This window comes from Loxodonta africana, chromosome 6 (genome assembly GCF_030014295.1).
Source record: "Loxodonta africana isolate mLoxAfr1 chromosome 6, mLoxAfr1.hap2, whole genome shotgun sequence".
NCBI classification, from domain to species: domain Eukaryota; kingdom Metazoa; phylum Chordata; class Mammalia; order Proboscidea; family Elephantidae; genus Loxodonta; species Loxodonta africana.
In genome coordinates, this window is record NC_087347.1 from 36,160,703 (window position 1) to 36,180,598 (window position 19,896).

Below are 19,896 nucleotides of genomic sequence, written 5' to 3' on the forward strand. Positions count from 1 at the left end.
GTTGTTCAAACAGAACAAGGGGATACTGTGTGGCTTAAAGTCAGGAAAGGTGTGCATCAGGGTTGTATTTTTTCACCATGCTTATGCAATCTGTATGCTGAACAAATAATCCAAGAAGCTGGACTATATGAAAAAGAAAACAGCATCAGGATTGGAAGAGGCCTCATTAACAACCTGCGTTATGCAGATGACACAGCCTTGCTTGTTGAAAGTGAAGAGGACTTGTGGTGTTGGCAAAGAATATTGAATATACCATGGTCTGCCAAAACAACAAACAAATCTGTCTTGGAAGTACAACAAGAAAGCTCCTTAGAAGCAAGGATGGTGAGACTACATCTCACATATTTTGGACATGTTATCAGGAGAGATCAGTCCATGGAGAAATATATCATGCTTGGTAAAATAGAGGGTCATCAAAAAAGAAGAAGACCCTCAACAAGATGGATTGACACAGTGGCTGCAACAATGGGCTTAAGCATAACAATGATTGTTAGGATGGCACAGGACCCAGCAGTCTTCCTTTTGTTGTACACAGGGTTGCTATGAGTCAGAACCAACTCTATGGCACCTAACAACAATAAGAATTATATACCAAGCAAAACTGTCTCTCAAATATGGTGGCGAAACTAGGTCTTTCCAGATAAAGGGAACTTAAGGGAATTTGTAAAAACCAAACCAAAAGTGCAAGAAAGATTAAAGGGGGTTCTCCAGTTAGAGAACCAACAATATCAGACAACAATCCAAGACTAGGACACAAGACAAATCAACCAGTTAATAACCCAAATAGGAAACTCACAAAAACAACTCAGAACTAAAAGACTGAAAATAGGGAACCAGAGACATCGATAGGTAAATGATGACAATGTCAAAACGAAAAAGAGGGAATAAACAGTGTAGTCATAGGACCTCCATATGGAGAGGAAGGCAAGGCGATATCAAGAAATAATAGAAAAATAAGGATGAATTTCAAGGTAACCGCAAAGGAAGCTAACAAACCTACCCATCAAAATAAAAAAGAAGAAAAACATAGACTCAGCAAACACAAAATCAACAATAATGAAAAAGATGAAAAGAAAATACATAAAGAAAAAAAACTCAGCACAGAAAATTAAGTGGAACAAAGAAACTGTCAACACCATACACATGGACAAAAATAAATCAAAATGACAGCAGTAAACCTTGTACCTATCAATAATTACACTGAATGTTAATGGCCTAAATGCACCAGTAAAAAGACAGAAAGTGGAAGAACTGATTAAAAAAAAAAAAAATCCATCTCTATGCTGTCTACAAGAAACACAGCTTAGACACAAAGACATAAACTAAAACTCAAAGGGTGGAAAAAATATGTATGAAGTAAATAACAACCAAAAAGGAGCAGGAGTGGCAATGTTAATCTCTGACAAAATAGACTTTAAAGCAAAATCCACCACAAAGGATAAGGTAGGACACCTATATAATGATTAAACGGTCAATACACCAGGAGGACTTAACTATAATAAATATATACGCACCCAATGACAGGGCTCCTAAACACATAAAACAAACTCTAATAGCACTGAAAAGAGAAATCAAGTGATGTGTTGCACTGGGCAAATCTGCTGCAAAAGACCTCTTTAAAATGTTAAAAAGCAAAAATTTTACTCTGATGACTAAGCTGATCTAGATCCAAGCAATGTTGTTTTCAATCACCTCACATGCATGTGAAAGCCAGATAATGAATAAGGAAGACCAAAGAAGAACTGATGCCTTTGAATTATGGTGTTGGAGAAGAATATTGACTATAACATGAACTGCAAGACTTTGTCTCACATACTTTGGACAGGTTTTCAGGAGGGGCCAGTGCCTAGAGGAGGACATCATGCTTGGTAGAGGTCAGAGGAAAAGAGGAAGACCCTTTACAGGATGGATCAACACAGTGGCTTCAACAATGAGCTGTTATTATTACCCAATTACAATGACACTTCGAATCACGTGTTTTCCTCTGCTTGTGCTACAAGCCTACACTGTTGTCTGCATTGCTGCCGGTGTTTTTTTAAGTGCTGATTTTGTTAAATTTTCTGGTGTTTTAGCTATAATAGTGTGGTAATTAGCATGGGGGGAGGTGACACTATGAGTTAACACACTGGGTGACACCAACCCCAGTGATACCACTGTCTGTGCCTCAGTTTTATCAAGTGCTTCTGTCTCCCATATCTCACCATGTGCACATATCAAAATAAGAAGCAACTATCCAAACCAGATGCTTTGCTAATTAGTAAAAAGAATATCAGAAACGAATTATCATTGGTTAAATTAGTGACTTGTTAATCAACATAATCACCAATGAGATCTCATTGGGAAAAATAGTGGAATATTTCAAAGCTGTGTCCCGCATAGGCGCCTAAGAGTTGATCTCCAAATGGTCCTGTGTCCATTCACTGACTAGTAGGATTTCTGATGCCAATTATGAGAGGAATTTTGTTGAGTCACTTTCAAGTGGACTTTTATGCAAAGGTGATTAAAACCTGTTGCAAAGGTGATTAAAAAAAGATTACTTAAAAAAAAAAAACAGACAATGGGGTTTTCATTTTGTTTTATGAACTGCTTGTGCTTGTTTGCAAATGCATGTTTATAAAATGTATGCACAAATAGCAGAATTTGTTCTATAGACTCAACCCAGCCTCTCTCTGAGACAACAGCTGCCTACAGACCTCAAACAACCATTCAGAGTCCCAGAAGCTGGCATAACTTTGCATAGCCAACAAGGACACACGCTTTTTCTGTCTTCTGCTGGCTTTGGGCTGTTCTTCTCTATGAAGGATGGTGTTGAAGTTTGCCCTGGGGATGCTAGGACTGACCACTTGCATCTCAGCAGCAGTCTCCCCGGTCTCCTTTCCCTCCCCATGCCAGCACCTGGCACCAAAAGCCACTCATATTTTCTTTCCTTCTTTCTTCAGCTGTAAAAATCTTAAAGTCCCTGTGACCAGGAAAGCCTGGGCTTGGCTTACCTGGCAGGAGAGGGGCTATTTTCTCACCAGTTTTTCTCACAGCAATGAAGTCTTCACCAACTACTTAATGTTTCCAAGTCCCCCAGTCCCAGCCCCAGATCATATGTTCTGAAAATTCCATTTTGAAAAAGGGACAATTGACAGGGAGGAGGCTTTAAAAACTAAACCAAAACCACTGCCATCAAGTCGATTCCAACTCACCCCAAATTAGAGACATTGAAGAAGAAAATATTTTAATGGTAATAGTGTTTACTGTGAGCCAAATTGTCCACAAACTTTTTTTTTTTTTCACAATCATCCTTTGAGGAGTTCCCATTTCACAGCTGAGAAATCCGAAATCTGTGATAAGCGACTTGCTGAGGGTCTTACTGGTAGTATGTGGCATAGTTGGGGACTTGAGAACCCATTTACTCTTCTATAAACCAGTTGCCATTCAGTCAATTCCATCTCACGGCAATCCCATGTGTGTCGGAGTAGAACTGTGCTTCATAGGCTCTTCAGTGGCTGGTTTTTCAGAAGTAGGTCACCAGGTCTTTCTTCCAGTGCACCAGTGGGTGGACTCAAATCTCCAACCTTTCAGTTAGCAACCAAACACATTAACCATTTGTATTACCCAGGAATTTCCTTACTCTTCTAAAAAAAAAAAAACCAGCTTCTTTATTCAAGTCTCTCTCTTTCATTCTTTTATGTATGTATAAATCTTTGATCTCTCTGAAACTTATTTTGGTGTAATAACACATTTTTTTTTCTCCAGATGGCTACCCATTTGTTCCAGCACGATTTATTGAGTAATCCATCTTTTCTACTTGATTAGAAATGCCACCTCTATCATTTACTAAGTTCCCTTATATATTTGAGTCTCTTTCTAGACTTTCTGTTCCATTCATCTGCTTGTCCACTTATTCTACATGTGTGCAGAGTAGAACTGTTCCATTGGGTTTTCAAGGCTATGACCTTTCAGAAACAAATCTCCAGGCCTGTATTCCTAGATGTCTCTGGATGGGTTTGAACCGACAACTGTTTGGGTAGTAGTCAAACGCTCCACTATGTATATATATACTCTAAAATAAACCATGCGAGAAATTTTTTCTGGGGAACTTCTACCTATTCCCCTAACGCACTGCAGTTTTCTGTCAATTAATAAAATGACTTTCCATTATGTTAATTAAAATGTGTATATGTTTATGTGTATACGAGTACACTTAAGGGAGGAGGCAGCAGGTAAGTAAAAAGCTAAAGAGAAAGGGATGATGATTGAAGAAGCAAAGATCTGTGAGAAGGAAGATCATCTTGCACAAAAGATAGTTTTCTCTTACACTGAAGAGAAGAATGAATGGGCACACAGATAAGATTAAGAGAGAAGATGGTAAGTTGAAGCTATTCACAGCAAATGAAGATAAGCAAAGGACAGCTAATTTTTTTTTTTAATTGATAACGCTCTTGGATTAGAGGTATTATTCATGGGCCACACAGTTCCAGCCCATAGACCGACACTCAACAATATTAGTTTATCATTATAGATTCATTCAACTAGTTTCCTTTTGCCTAAGATGCTGTCTTAGTTATCTAGTGCTGCTATAACAGAAATACCACAAGTGGATGGCTTTAACAAAGAGAAATTCATTTCCTCACAGTAAAGTAGGACAGGAAAAGTCCAAATTCAGGGTGTCAGCTCTAGGGGACAGCTTTCTCCCTCTGTTGGCTCTGGAGGAAGATTTCTTGGGCTCAAACTTCCTCTGGTCGAGGAGCTTCTCAGGCACAGGGACCCCAGGTCCAAAGGACGTGCTCTGCTCCCAGCGCTGCTTTCTTGGTGGTATGAAGTCCCCTTGTCTCTTCCCTGGTTTCTTTCTTTTACATCTCAGGAGATTGCCTCAAGACACAATCCAATCTTGTAGATTAAGTCCTGCCTCACTAACACAGCTGCTGCCCATCCTCCCTCATTAACATCATAAAGGCAGGATTTACAACATATAGAAAAATCACACAATACCAGGAATCATGGCCCAGCCAAACTGACACACACATTTCTGAGGGACACAATTCAGTCCATGACAGACGCCTATCACCAAAGGAGAGTACCCTATAGAGGCACTTCTCCCAGTTCAGGACGGAGCTTTAGCAGCTACATTCTCAGTCTTGACATTCAGATTTCCATCAAAATTATAATGGTCAAATATATCTACTCAAGTAAAGTTAAAAAGACTGTCCAGTTGAGAACAGCTCCAGCTACTGTGGCATATCCTTGAAGAAATCTTACCATGAAGGCTTATCTTACCATGAAGACAAATCAGCTGTGCAGAGAAATGATTTTTATTATACAAGAAGAATGGCTTAAAAATCATCTTTCTGACATTGTCCAGGATCCATATATAAGCATCACACATGCCTAGATTTCTTCAATTTAATACTGTAATTTACTAAAACTTGTTTAGGGACATTAGTGGTTCACCAGTAGAATTCTCACCTTCCAGGCTGGAGACCTGGATTTGATTCCCGGCGAACGCACCTCATGCTGGGCCACTGTGCCTCAGTCAGTGCAGGCCTGAGTATTGCTATGACAAGGAACAAGTTTCAGCGGAGCTTCCAGACTAAGACAAACCAGGAAGAAAGGCCTAATCTACTTCTGAAAAGAAGCCAGTGAAAACCCTGTGGATCACAATGGCCCAATGATGCGGCCGGACCAGGCAGTGTTTTGTTCTGTTGTACATGCAGCCACTTTGAGTTGGGGGCTGACTCAACAGTAGCTAACAACAGCATCTTGAGTAGGTCGGTTTTGCTTGACACAGAAGACATATTTTTAAAAGAATGGTTGCTGACAAGTTGATTCTAACACAGCAACTCCATTGTGTCAGAGTAGAACTGTCCTCCATATGGTTTTCAGTGGCTGATTTTTCAGAAGTAGATTGCCATGCCTTTCTTCCGAGGTGCCTCTGGGAGGACTTGAATCTCCAATCTTTTAGTTAGCAGCCAAGCATGTTAATCATTTACACCACCAGGGACTCTGTAGTTTTTACAAAAGCTCTAAATAAAAGGAATATAAAGAACAGTGCAACCCTAGAACATGCATTTCATAATCATTTGTATTTTCGAGCAATGATTTGTTGTTTAAAAATGGGTATGACTGAGTGACGTCAGTAAGAATGGTGGAGTAGAAAACTCTGAGGCCTGTTCTTCCACAGAAACACTGACAAAAAAACCCGTCAGAATCAGCTTTATTAAACTCTGGAAAATAGTCAAAGGTTTTCAGCAACAAAGCAAGCACTCAATCAGGAGAAAGGCCACTGAAACATAGGAGAGCTTTGGGGAGTTTTAGCTTACCCTTGTCTCATCCCCCTTACTTGTGTGGCAGTGGTCTTAAAGACGGCAGCCTGTATTCCTGGTATGGATTCCTGGTTCCAGAGTGATCAAGGCAGACCTTAATCCCAAGTAATTGTATTTGTTTTGACCTGTCTGCAGGCTTCTTGAAGGACGGACACAAGGAGTTTGCCTCGTTTCACCTAACTAGAGATTTTGTCAGCGTGGAGAAGCAGCTAGATGGAGGGCATTGCTTGGAAACATTGAAAGACAAATTCCAGTTTCAATTTTCTTAAATGACACTCAAGATATTCTTCAAATCAAATATAAAAGCATGAAATAATAGTTCCTAATCACTCAGCTTTCACACATTTATAAACTAGTTATTTGGATTAGAGAAGCTTGCCTTTGCATGGGGTGTGGAAAGTACCATGTGGACTATAACCCTTACTACAGGCATCAGAGTAGAAGGATAAACAGTCCCAACCCTCAAACAGGAGTCCCTGGGTAGTGCAAACAGTTAACAAGCCCAGCTGCTACCCAAAAGTTTGGAGGTTCAAATCTACCCAAAGGTGCCTCAGAAGAAAAGTCTGGAGATCTACCTCCAAAAAATCAGCCATTGAAAACCCTGTGGAGGACATGGGGTCACCATGAGTCAGAAACAATTCAACAGCAACTGGTGGTGATAGTGGATCCTCAAACAATTACCCTTTAGTTGGAGAGCCACGGCATACACACTGTCAGGGATTGAATTGTGTCCCCCACAAATACGTGTATCAATTTGGCTAGGCCATGATTTCCAGTATTGTTTGATTTCCCATCATTTTGTCATCTGATGTGATTGAGATGGGATTAGTGGCAGTTATGTTAATGAGGCAGGACTCAGTCTACAAGATTAGATTTTGTCTTAATCCAATCTCTTTTGAGATGTAAAAGAGACAAGCAAGCAGAAAGACAGAGGGACTTCATACTGCCAAGAAAGCAGTGCCGGGAGCATAGCATGTGATTTGGACCCAGGGTTCCAGCGTGCAGAAGCTCCTAGACCAAGGGAAGATTGATGACAAGGACCTTCCCCCAGAGCCAACAGAAAGAGAAAACCTTCCCCTGGAGCTGACACCCTGAATTTGGGCTTCTACTAGGCTGTGAAAGAATAAACTTCTGTTTATTGAAGCCTCCACTTGTGGTATTTCTGTCATAGCAGCACTAGATGACTAAGACATACACAAAACAGTTTTTTGAAAGTACAAGACAGTGTATCTTTGTATAATATCAAATAAACATTAGGAATCAGAGAGAAAAAGCTAAATATTGTTGAGAACCGTTTTTCACTTCACACACTCCAACGTTTTACAGGACTTTTATTTAAATTAGAGGACTAGAGATAATTGTTTATTTCTTCAACTGGGAGTAAAAAGTAGTCCATTTTGGGAGTCGTTCTGCCTTTTTTGTACTCTAGGATATGGGTATTTCTCAAGGATGACACTAAAAATTAACAATTTTTGAATGCTTGTTGTGCTGCTGGAATTGCGCTAACCAATTGACCTCCATTATCTGAAAAATGAGGTGATTTAGAGAATTTATGCTGTGTCTACCAAGCCCATGTCTCTTAGTAGCTGGCCTATCCCAATCACCCCATGTTCAAAGGGGCCTTCAGAAAATTCAGGCAAGCCCAAGGAGTTTCTAGACGTCTGTGAGAGACCTGCCCTTGCAACACCTTCCTTTGTTGCTTTTTGAATTATGGGATGATCTCTTAACTTCGATCCACTTCTTGGCTCCATGTTCCTGAACTTTTCCTGCTGTCTCACATTAGTTTTTGGTACTTTCGGCTTCATATGTGACCCTGTGACCTACTATATTCATCTTCATAGCTAAATACATTTGAAAACTTACAAGAATCTGGACAACTCTTTTGTCCCATCACGGTCAGGGGTCTTGTGCTCTCTCTTAAAGAATGAACATTCTCTTCCCCCAAAGATGAAGAAAGTTTAAAGTCTATCATTCTCAGCAATGGTTTGTGCCAGATCAGAACATTTAGCCAGAATTATTACTGTGTTAGATTTTTTTTTTTTAGATTTGGAGAAACTGGGAACTCTATTGCCCCTTGTCTTATGTTGGTATTAACTTTAAAAATCTCCTGTCAGGATGAACTCTCAGGATGAAGAATGCCAAGGGCAGCATTTTCTCAAATGGTCATAGTAAAAGGGGGATTGGCATTCTTTTCCTTTCTTTCTCGAAAAATGGGAGAGACAAGCTATTGAAAATGAGCAGAGACTTAAAGCTAACACTGGTAGCTCTTGCCCACCCTGGGGTTTGGCCACAACACAAGGACTATTTAAATTGTCCAAATTGGCCTAAATCATGGGAAACTAGAAGGGAGAAAGCTGATGCAAATCCTTTTGGAATGAATGATAACTAATTCAAAAGAAAGGGTCAGGTTCCAATGGTTTTATCTTTCTCTGGGAACTTGAGAATGACAGAGCCTCTCCTTGAACCTAAGAGAATAGTAACGATGTTCTATGTACTGGACTCCTACTGCTGCCAGACCCTGTACTGAATGCTTTACATATTTGTCTTGTTTTAACCACACAACAGCCTGTGAGGTGGATACTATTAATATCTCCATTTTACAAATAAGGAAACGAAAACATGGAGAAATCAAGTAGCTCAGAGAGCAGTTTCAAACTTCAAACTCAGTCTGTTAAATGCTGCAGCACATTTTATTTCTCACTATGTCATTAAAAAAAAAAAAAAAAACGGATAGGGAAAGAAGCAAATCAAGAATATTAAGCACGGTGTCAGCTCCCTGCTCTGGACTGTTCCCTTCTACATTTATCACAGTGTGCCTTATATTTTAAATCATTTTATACCAGTCTTAGTTTCTGTGGTGCAATAGATTGCTTTTGTGTGGCCTAGGATTATGCAAATAAGGTAATTGTTGTCTGTCAGGAGGGTTGGGGAGCCCTGGGTGGTGCAGAGGTTAAGAGCTGAGCTGCTAACCAAAAGATCAGCAGTTTGAATCTACCAGCACTCCTTGGAAGCCCTAAGGGGCAGCTCTACTCTGTCCTAGGGTCGCTAAGAGTCAGAATTGACTCAGTGGAAAAGGGTTTTTGTTTTTGTTTTGTGGAAGGGGGGCAAGGGGGGCCAGTTTTGCCATCCCACTAGGTTTAAAATGAGCCATCCCAAAGGCAGGAAGGAGAGGATCTCATCACCACCAGTGAAGAACAGCCAAGAGCATATCACATCCTTTGGACCCAGGATCCCTGCGCTGAGAAGCTCCCAGAACCAGAAGACCAAGAGAGAGAGAGACAGAGAGAGGGAGGTAACACTGAAGACAGTGAGAAGCAGTGGCACAGATAAGTGGTGGCAGGAGAGACAGACAGAAGACTGACAGGAGAAGGTGTGATGGGCTTCCTGGCCACTGAGCCAGAAAGCTGAGAGCCTTCAGGCAGGAGTAGGGTGCCTTCAGGCACTTGGTGGAGCTAGGTTTGCCCACCTAGGGGGAGAGAAAGTGCCTTTAAGCCAAGGTTTACTGGCAGAGTCAGATGCCTCAGGACAGAGCTAAAAGAGCTTTATAACACTTGCGCAAGCAGAGCAAAGGCCAAGGGCCAGAGAGGAACCTGCCCACCTAGGGGGAGAGAAAGTGCCTTTAAGCCAAGGTTTACTGGCAGAGTCAGATGCCTCAGGACAGAGCTAAAAGAGCTTTATAACACTTGCGCAAGCAGAGCAAAGGCCAAGGGCCAGAGAGGAACCTGCCTGCAGGCACAGCTAAAAACAGGCTGTCCTAACGGAAAAACTGTATCTTGAGTGTTCCTGAAAGTGAATTGTAACCTATTACTGAAACTGAATTGTAACCTATTAAAAAAAAGAAAAATTATTTTATTTTAATAAAACCCCCATAATCTTGAGTATTGTCTGTGAGTTCTGTGTGGCCACTGCAACGAATTATCAAACCCAGCAGGGAAGTAGAGAGTGCCATGGGAGGGATGCTTGGTGTCAGAGTTGGTAAAAATAGTAGGGAGAAGAGACAGGTCTGACCTGTTGATCTTGATTCTCCTTCCCCCTTGTCAAGTTAGAGGAGGTCAGATGTTGTAAGACAGATAGCCTTAACTGTGCTGGCAGAACAAAAGAGCTGTTAAAAGATTCTACCTAGAAGTTGGGTAAACAGGAACCACACCTTGTCAACATGAGATCAAGTTGAAACAACCTGTGAATTACTATCTCTTTCTTAGTGTTTTTCTAGTCCCTTCCCCCTTTACAGGATCCCACACACGCAGAAGAACAAAGTGTAACTGCTGTTTAACCTTCCTTAGCCCTCCATAGATGGAGGTGTAGTGCCAAAGATCAGTGCTTGCTCTTTAACCCATGATAAGGGATGCTAAGGGCTGCAGAGAGGACTCCATCTTGAATATCAGTGAGTTCCATCTTGAATTCAAGATGTGCAAGCAACCTAATTAACATGCACTGCCATTCTGAGAAGTACCTGCCCCTTGAAAGAAGCCTGCTAAATATTCATTACTCATTGTCGCCACTGAACCCATATAACCCTAGCCTTGCTTCCCTTTTTGAGTCAGCCTTTTGCAGAGGCTTAGAATCCTTTTTCTTGACTCGAGCAAAATAAAGCTTGCCAAAGATAATTTGTCTTTTGTGTGTATTCTTTTTTGAGAAAAGACAGGGACACTTTGTGTCACATTGGCTATTGGTAACAGATGCCCCACACCATTTTTACAGTTTTGTATTTGATTTCAAGCTCTTTGAAAGCAGGGATTCCATCTTGTACAACTTTGTACCCTCAGCATTAGAAGGAACTCAACAAGTATTTATTGAACAAGAGAATGAATAAATAAATAAATACATTTTACTCTCCTTGTCCTTGGGGACTCTTTATCTCCTATCATATCAAGTCTAAATTTCTCAATCTGATATACTGGCCACCTTTTTTTAATAATAATGGTTACAATGCAGCAAACACCTGTGCTATGCCCTTTATAAGCACTTAATCTTCACAATGGCAATAGAAAACTGGTAAAGAACAGAGTCCAGAGTCAAACCCCAGCAATTTCAGGCCTAAATCTGTTCCTTAACCCCTACCCTCTAGGCACTACCTCTTTACTGAACTTTATTTTCTACTTCTTTCCAACGTACGCCTTCCAGTTAGACTAGTTTCCTTATTGCCCCCTTTCCTTTCTTTGTCTTTCCTAGTTTTGTTCCACTAATGTCCTGATTTTTCTTTTCCCTTTGCTTACTCATAAGGGTCCAAGTTCAAGGCACATGCACTAGCTGGAATCTTCCCTGATAACTCATTGATGTTTCAATTAATAAAAATATGCTGTGTATTGGTTCCTCAAAAAGTTAAACACAGAACTACCATATGACCCAACAATTCTACTCTTAGGTATGTAAATATACCCAACAGGTTGGAAAGCAGCAATGCAAACAGAGACTTGTACACGAATGTTTATCGTAGCATTAGCCAAAAGATGGAAACAACCTAAATGTCCATCAACCGAAGAATGGAAAAGCAAAATGTGGTGCATACGTACAGTGGACTATTACTCAGCCATAAAGAAAAATGAAATCTTGATAATACTAGAACATGGGTGAACCTTGAAAACATTATGCTGAGTGAAATAAGTCAATCACAAAAGGACAAATATTGTATGATCTCAGTATATGAAATATCAAGAATAGGTAAATGTATACAGACCAAAGTTTTATGAGTGACTACCAGGGGTGGAAGGGAGGGTGAAAGGGGAATCATTATTTAGAAAGTAGTGAGTTTCTGTTTATGGTGATAGAAAATTTGGCAGTGGTTATTGGTAATATTTGTACAACATGATTAATGTAACTGATGTCACTGAATTGTACATGTGAAAAACATTAAATTGGCAAATGTTGTGTTATATATATTTTTACAACAATAATAATTTTAAAAAGCATGTCTTGTAGAATTCTCAGGTAAAAGATGTTACATATTCCTGCAAGGGAGATGTATAAATGTCTCAGGGGGTTCAAGAAATACCAGGTGATTTGACTAAATTACCTGGGTAGTTTGTTTAACTTTTCATTTCATTTTAACAGATAACTCTGCAGGCAGAAACATATTGGTTCTTATTTCACAAATGGAAACATAGTCACTTTATAGTGGAGAAACCTGCTAGACACCATCTGTCATGGATTGAACTGTGTCACCCTCAAAATATGTGTCAACTTGGTTAGGCCATAATTCCCGGTATTGTGTGGTTGTCCTCCATTTTGTGATTGTAATTTTATATTAAGAGGATTAAGTTGGGATTGTAACACCACCCTTACTCAAGTCACCTCCCTGATCCAGCCTGAAGGGAGTTTCCCTGGGGTGTGGCCTGCACCACCTTTTATGTCTCAAGAGACAAAAGGAAAGGGAAGCAAACAGAGAGTTGGGGACCTCATACCACCAAGAAAGCAGCACCAGAAGCAGAGCATGTCCTTTGGACCCAGGGTCCCTGAGCCTGAGAAGCTCTTTGACCGGGGGAAGATTGATGACAAGGACCTTCCTCCAGAGCCGACAAAGAGAGAAAGCCTTCCCCTGGAGCTGACACCCTGAATTTGGACTTGTAACCCACTAGACGGTGAGAGAATAAATTTCTGTTTGTTAAAGTCATCCACTTGTGGTATTTCTGTTACAGCAGTACTAGATAACTAAGACACCATCTTAACCAAACATGGACCAAATTAACCTCACCAAGCATGGGACAAACTGACATCAGGAATATTCTGATGTGATGTGCTGAGAAGGATGCCACATTACTTATGCTTGCATTCTGCCATGAGGAAACCTCAAACAAACCCAAATTAAGTTACTTCTACAAATTAACTAATCTTTACTCTTGAAAAATGTCAATGTCATGAAAGATAAAGAAAAGCCAAAGGAACTGTTCTGGGTTACAGGAGACTAAAGAGATATGATAAAATATCTAGCACTGAAACCTGAATTGGGAGAAACATTGCAATGAAAGGACATTATGGGGACACTTGTAATTAGAGTACAGATTGTTGATTTTTAGAGAATATTATGTTAATGTTAATTTTTGTGGTTGATAATTATATTACGCTTATTAAGAACCCATTGCCATTGTGTCAATTCTGATTTATAATGACCCTAAAGGACACAGTAGAACTATCCCATATGGTTTCCAAGGATTTGAACTGCCAACCTTTTGGTTTGCAGCTTTAGCTTTTAACCACTGCGCCACCAGGGCTCCATGCTTATTAAGAGAACTCCTTTATTCTTAAATACACACTAGGGATGAAGGGGCATAATGTATCTAACATCCAAAAATAATGAGTATATGTGGCAAATACGGTCAAATGTTAATGACTGAGTAAAGTTTTTTTTGTATTATACAAAAAAGTTTGTTATACTACATTTGTAACTTTTGTATATTTTGAAATTATTTCTAAATAAAAAGTTAAAACAATAACTTTGGTGAAATATTGATAAGCCAAGCCTAAAGTGCTCCAATAAACACTTAATTTTGAAGAAAAAAAAAAAAAAAGCAAAATAACAAGTATATTGAGGAAGGAGTACCTGGGTGGCACAAATGGTTAAGCCCTGATCTACTAGCCGAGAGGCTGGCAGTTCCAACCCACCTGAGAAGCGTCTCTGCAGACAGGCCTGGTGATCTGCTTCCAAAAGGTCACAGCCTTGAAAACCCTATGGAGCAGTTGTATTCTGCACACTCGGGGTTGCCATGAGTCAGAAGTGACTCGACAGCAGCAAATAACAACAATACCAAGGAAAGGAAGAGATAAAGGTTCAAAATAACAAGGTTATATGTCAAGGGATTATAGTCAAAAAGGTATAGCAAATATCCAAACGAATTGTTTAGTGTTTCACATCTGAATCATTTACATGTTGTATAAAAAGCAGCAAATATATCCTTAAGCACACGGATAGGGTTTTTCTATCTTTTCATGTAAATGGAAATTATAATGAAACCCATCTTTACATAAATCACTAATTGCTCCCTCTCAGAATAGGAGCCTTGGGGTTTCTTACTTTACTGTATTTCTTAAGGACTTAGACAGTATTGCTAAAAGTCTCTAAGTGGAGGAATCTTGCCTTTGTCATCTACATAGGCATGCCTGGCCCTACACAAAGACTAGAAAGAGGGTCATCTACATGATTTAATTTGAAGACTACCACAAAGGCCTGCTTATCCCAAATATCCCCTCCATAGTTCTGTCTCCGGACCATCTTACTTAACTTGAAATATCACTACTAGAGCAAATTCATAAATTAGGGGAAAAAAATAATTTTTTTCTGATTGATTATAAAAGGCCACTGTTAAAAGTCACCATCACCTAAAAGGTCGAGGAAGGTCTGTGAGTATGCATGCAGAGGAGAAGAAAACAACATTTACCAAGTGTTATGTGCCATAAAGAAACCCTGGTGGCATAATGGTTAAGAACTATGGTTGCTAACGAAAAGGTCGACAGTTCGAATCCACCAGGCACTCCTTGGATACTCTATGAGGCAGTTCTACTCTGTCCTATAGGGTCACTATGAGTTGATGGCAATAGGTATATGTGCCAAGCACTGTGCTGAGTCCTTTTTATAAAATATCTAATTAATTCTTTGCAACAACTTTAGGTGGGATCTATGGTTCTCAAGCTTGAGAATCACCTGTGCGACTTGCTGACTATATAGAATCCTGGACCTCATCACCACATACTCCACATCTTTGTATATCAACAAGTGTGCCTGCTGGTAGTGGTTCTCAGGTGACACAGAAGCACACTGAAGTAGTTTTTATTGTTATACTGATTTTTCAGAGGCTCAGAGAAATATCACCTCCTGTCCCATAATGGTCAGTTACTTGAACAGCCAATTATCACATTAAAGATCAAGAGTTTGGTACCGTGACCCTAGAAATATTTTGGCCAGTAAAGAGGTACACAAGAGCCACAGGTTCTGGATGGGAGGGGTTGCTCAAGATGGCACGGCAGCAAGTCCAGAATTCTAGCAAGCTTGGAGGGGGTCTGTGCTTCCTCTGCCAAATAATAAGATTTATGTTCTTCTAATTTCTGTTTAAACTTCTTCCTTACTTTCTGCATTCAGTTGTTAGTTCTTGATTTCTAACATGAAATGTCTCCTTTTCATTTGCACCATTTCAGTCCTTCAGTATCTCTCCATTAAAAAAAAAAAGACCATTAGAATGGCCTTAATAATCTGCTTTACCTCCTTAGAAAGCCACACTACAAACTCTAATTTGGACTTCAAAAAACTTCGTGATTTCCAATTACAGGCGAAACAAATCCATATGTCTCTGTAGCTCATACTTTACTGAAATGTAGATTACTAGACAGTATTAACGACTTGAGTACAAAGAAAGTAGCAGGACATAAGCTCCACTCAAATCATGTCGGAAAATTAAATTAAAGTTGAGTTTTGAATATATTTTACTTTTATTTATAGTTATTCAGGAAATTGTTACCAATTTTTCCAAGAAAAAATGATAGTGGCACCATTGTTTTAGCAGTCTGCTCAGCTGCTAACCAAAAGGTCTGGGGTTCAAACCCATCAGCCACTCTGTGGGAGAAAGATGTGGCAGTCTGCTTCTGTAAAGATTGTTGTTGTTACAGAGAGTCCCTGACGGAACAGGAGAACAGTGGGGTGCAGAACTCAAATTCTAGTAAAAAGTCCAGGCTTAATGGTCTGTCTAAAACTGGAGGGACACCAGAAGACATGGCCCCCAGACTCTCTGTTAGCCCATAACGAAAACCATTCCCAAAGCCAACTTTGCAGACAAAGATTAGACTGGACTACTAGAGATAAAATGATACTGGTGAAGAGTGTGGTTCTTAGCTGAAATAGATGAGGCTAAATCGGCAGCTTCTGTCTAGAGGCAAGGCGAGAAGACAGAAAAGGACAGGAGCTGGTTGAATAGAAACAGGAAATCTGGGGTGGAAAGGAGGAGTGTGCATTACATTACAGGGCGAGCAACTAGAGTCACAAGACAATATGTGCATAAATTTTTGTATGAGAAACTAACTTGAACTGTAAAGTTTCACTTAAAGCACAATACAAAAAATAATAAATATATTTAAAAAAAAAAAGGTTGTTGTTGTTAGGTGCTGTCGAGTTGGTTCTGACTCAAACCCTATGGGGCCATTCTACTGTGCTCTATAGGGTTACTATGAGTAGAATCAGCTTCACAGCAACAGCTTTATATAGTTGCCTATGTGAAATACAGGATGTAGAACAAGGGATATCATTGCTGATGCCAGGTAGACCTTGGCTGAAAGTACAGACTACCAGAAAGATGTTTGCCTGTGTTTTACTGACTATGCAAAGACATTCGATTATGTGGATCATAACAAATGATGGATAACATTGCAAAGAATGAGTATTCCAGAAGACTTAATTGTGCTCATGAGGAACCTATACCTAGACCAAGAGGCAGACGTTCAAACTGAACAAGGGAGTACAACATGGTTTAAAGTCAGGAAAGATGTGTGTCAGGGTTGTATCCTTTCACCATACTTATTCAGTCTGTATGCTGAGCAAATAATCTGAGAAGATGGACTATATGAAGAACAACATGGTATCAGGATTGGAAGAAGACTCATTAACAACCTTCAATAAGCAAATGACAAAACCTTGCTTGCTGAAAGTGAAGAGGACTTGAAGCATTTACTGATGAAGATCAAAGACTACAGCCTTCAGTATGAATTTCCCCTCAATTTAAAGAAAGCAAAAATCCTCACAACTGGGTCAATAAGCAACATCATGATAAACAAAGAAAATATTGAAGTTGTCAAGGATTTCATTTTACTTGGATCCACAATACTGATGCCCATGGAAGTAGCAGTCAAGAAATCAGGCAACGTGTTGCACTGGGCAAGTCTGTTGCAAAAGACCTCTTTAAAGTGCTAAAAAAAAAAAAAAAAAAAAAAAGACATGTCACTTTGAGGACTAAGGTGCACCTGACCCAAGCCATGGTGTTTTCAATCGTCTCATATGCATGGGAAAGTTTGACAATAAATAAGGAAGACCAAAGTAGAATTGATGCGCTCGAATTATGGTGTTGGTGCAGAATACTGAATATACCATGGACTGCCAGAAGAATAAACAAATATGTCCCGAAGAAGTACAGAGTTCTCCTTGGATCAAGGATGATGAGAATTGTCTCACGTACATTGAACATATTATTAGTAGGGACCACTCCCTGGAGAAGGACATCATGCTTGGTAAAGTAGAGGGTCAGAGATAAAGTGGAAGACTCTCAGCAAAATGGACTGACTGTGGCTGCAACAAGGGGCTCAAATGTAACAACGATTGTGAGGATGGCACAGGCCACGCAGTGTTTCCTACCGTTGTACATAGAGTGACTTTGAGTCGGAACCCACTCCATGGCACCTAACAACATGTGGAATAAGTCCATTTCCAACATCACAAAGTAAAATGAATGTACGATTTTGTGGATTTGTTTCAGTGCATTCGGGGACTCCACAGCTTTCACTGGTTTGTGAAAGAGGTTCCAAACAACAACAACAAAAAAACCCCAAACCCAGTGCCGTCGAGTCGATTCCGACTCACCCCGACCCTCTAGGACAGAGTAGAACCGCCCCGTAGCGTTTCCAAGGAGCGCCTGGCGGATTTAAACCGCCAACCCCTATGGTTAGCATTCGTTGCACTTTACCACTACGCCACCGGGGTTTCCGAAAGAGTTTCAGGACCATAAAAAGGTTAAGAACTTAGATAAGGAAGTAAGAAAGCGTGCTTAGAACAGCAAAAGTTCTGTTTTTAGATTCTTCAACTGATAAAACTCTTGAGAGAGCCGTGTCGTGCAGCCACGGAGATACTCCTGCAGCGCGGAAGGGCACCGGTGCACTGAGAGGGCGACCCAAGGGCGTTTAGGGGCGGGACAGAGCACTGGACCAGGCAGACAGCTGAAGGACGGTTACCGGCAGGACTGCCCGGCGGACCCGTCCGGCGACAGCCCGTCCTCCCAGCGCCCCGCTTGCCGCAGCGCGGCCGCCCAGAGTCGCCCCCACACTCCTTGCGGCCCCGCGAAGTCACCACTATGACCACGCGGCTCCTCCGCGGATTCCTGCGCCTCTGGGGCGGCCTCAGTGCGCCGCGCCCGCCGCCGGCCGCGAGGTGAGTGCAGGCGGTCGGAAGCTGCCGGGAGGGTGCCGCTGCGCCAACGCTCCTTGGGGTAGTGGAACGAGGCAGCGCCTAGCGGGGGGATGGTAGCCCCGACCGGGGCTTGGGCTGGGCCGGCAGCCCAGGGGAGGCCACCGCCTCGGTTCCTGAAACTCGGCCCTCAGAAATAGCCGCCGCCTAACATGCAGTGAAAACAGGAAGAGAGGCTTCGCCCAAAGCTCACCCGGGCCCAGGAGCGGGTAGGCAACCTCTGAGCGCAGCATCAGGAGCTCGGGCTGAGCCCTTAGGCCTGTTTACCTGGACGCGACACAAGTGTGCCAAAGGATGTCTGCTGTCTGGGGCCGGACCCGCTGCCTGATAGTGAACTTGGAAACCTCGAACGTATAGAGAAGTGTCCAAAAGAAACACTCTGGGTCAGGAATCTTCTGGAGACGACCCTGTCAGACAAAGGAATTAACTGTTGGTTTAATGACAAATCCTTTGCTTAAGTAATTGCAGAGGAGTTGGTAGAGGGAGCTTTTAAGTGGCCCAGTGACAATATGGTTTTCATTACTTCAGCAAGCCTGAAGTGCTGTTTAGTAGGGTGACAAGACGGGTAAACTAGCTAATTACAACATCCTGGTAAAATACTTCTTAAGATGGCGATGGGCATCACCCACTCTGACCAGGATCACAATAGAGGGTCCTGGACAGAGCAGAGAAAAACGTAGAACAAAAAATCAAATCCATAAAAAAAAAGAAAAGAGACCAGGCTTACTGGCCTGATAGAGACTAGAGGAATACTTGAGACTATGGCCCTAAGAGACTCCTTTGACTTGGAATTGCAGCTTTTTCCTGGAAACCACCTTCCAGCGAAGCAATAGATGGGCATATAAAATAAACAATAACACCCAAAAAGAACATGGGACATAGGAAACCAAAAGGGCAACATTTGCCCAAAAGTAAAGATGAGGAGGCAGGAAGGGGTAGGAAAACCACAGAAAGGAAATGGGGAACCCGGGGCGGAATTGGGGGACAGTTTGACACAGTGTGGGGATTGGAACCAGTGCCATGGAACACCGTGTACAATTTGTTTCACTAATTTGCTCTGTAAACTTTCACCTAAAACAAAAGAAATTAAAAAAAAAAATTCCTTTGGAGTTATATTGTTTCCAATCAAAGCCCCTTTCTCTGCTCTCGCTCACTAGGAAGCTTCTTGGAGTTGTGTACGTTCCAAATTCACCTCCTTGCCTCTCATTTTTGCTTGTTTTTTTTAAGTAAAGAAATATAAGAACATGATTTTAAAAATCAATTTGCTGAAGGCTTAGAATGAAAAAAAAGCCCCGTCCCTCTCCTTCTGCTATATCCTTTTTTACTTAACATCATTTTATAGTCCTTTTCCTATGTGTGTATATGTTAGTGCATTTCTTTTTTGAGGTATGTTTTACGTACAATAAAATGTACCCTTTAAAAAAAAAAAAAATG

General features: G+C 41.0%; 1 protein-coding gene across 3 annotated transcripts in view; it reads left to right on the top strand.

Moving 5' to 3' along the window:
• The first annotated feature begins 18,025 nt into the window (after positions 1-18,025).
• The window catches only part of ACADL (acyl-CoA dehydrogenase long chain), a 77,310-nt gene continuing 75,439 nt past the window's right edge, over positions 18,026-19,896 (top strand). Inside the window, exon 1 of one of the 3 annotated variants that reach the window (XM_023541864.2) lies at positions 18,026-18,426. In XM_023541864.2, the coding sequence (XP_023397632.2) occupies positions 18,350-18,426 (77 nt within the window). In that variant the 5' untranslated portion in view covers positions 18,026-18,349. The remainder of the gene's footprint in view (positions 18,427-19,896) is intronic. The other 2 variants (XM_023541865.2, XM_010602198.3) reach the window with 2 other exon arrangements.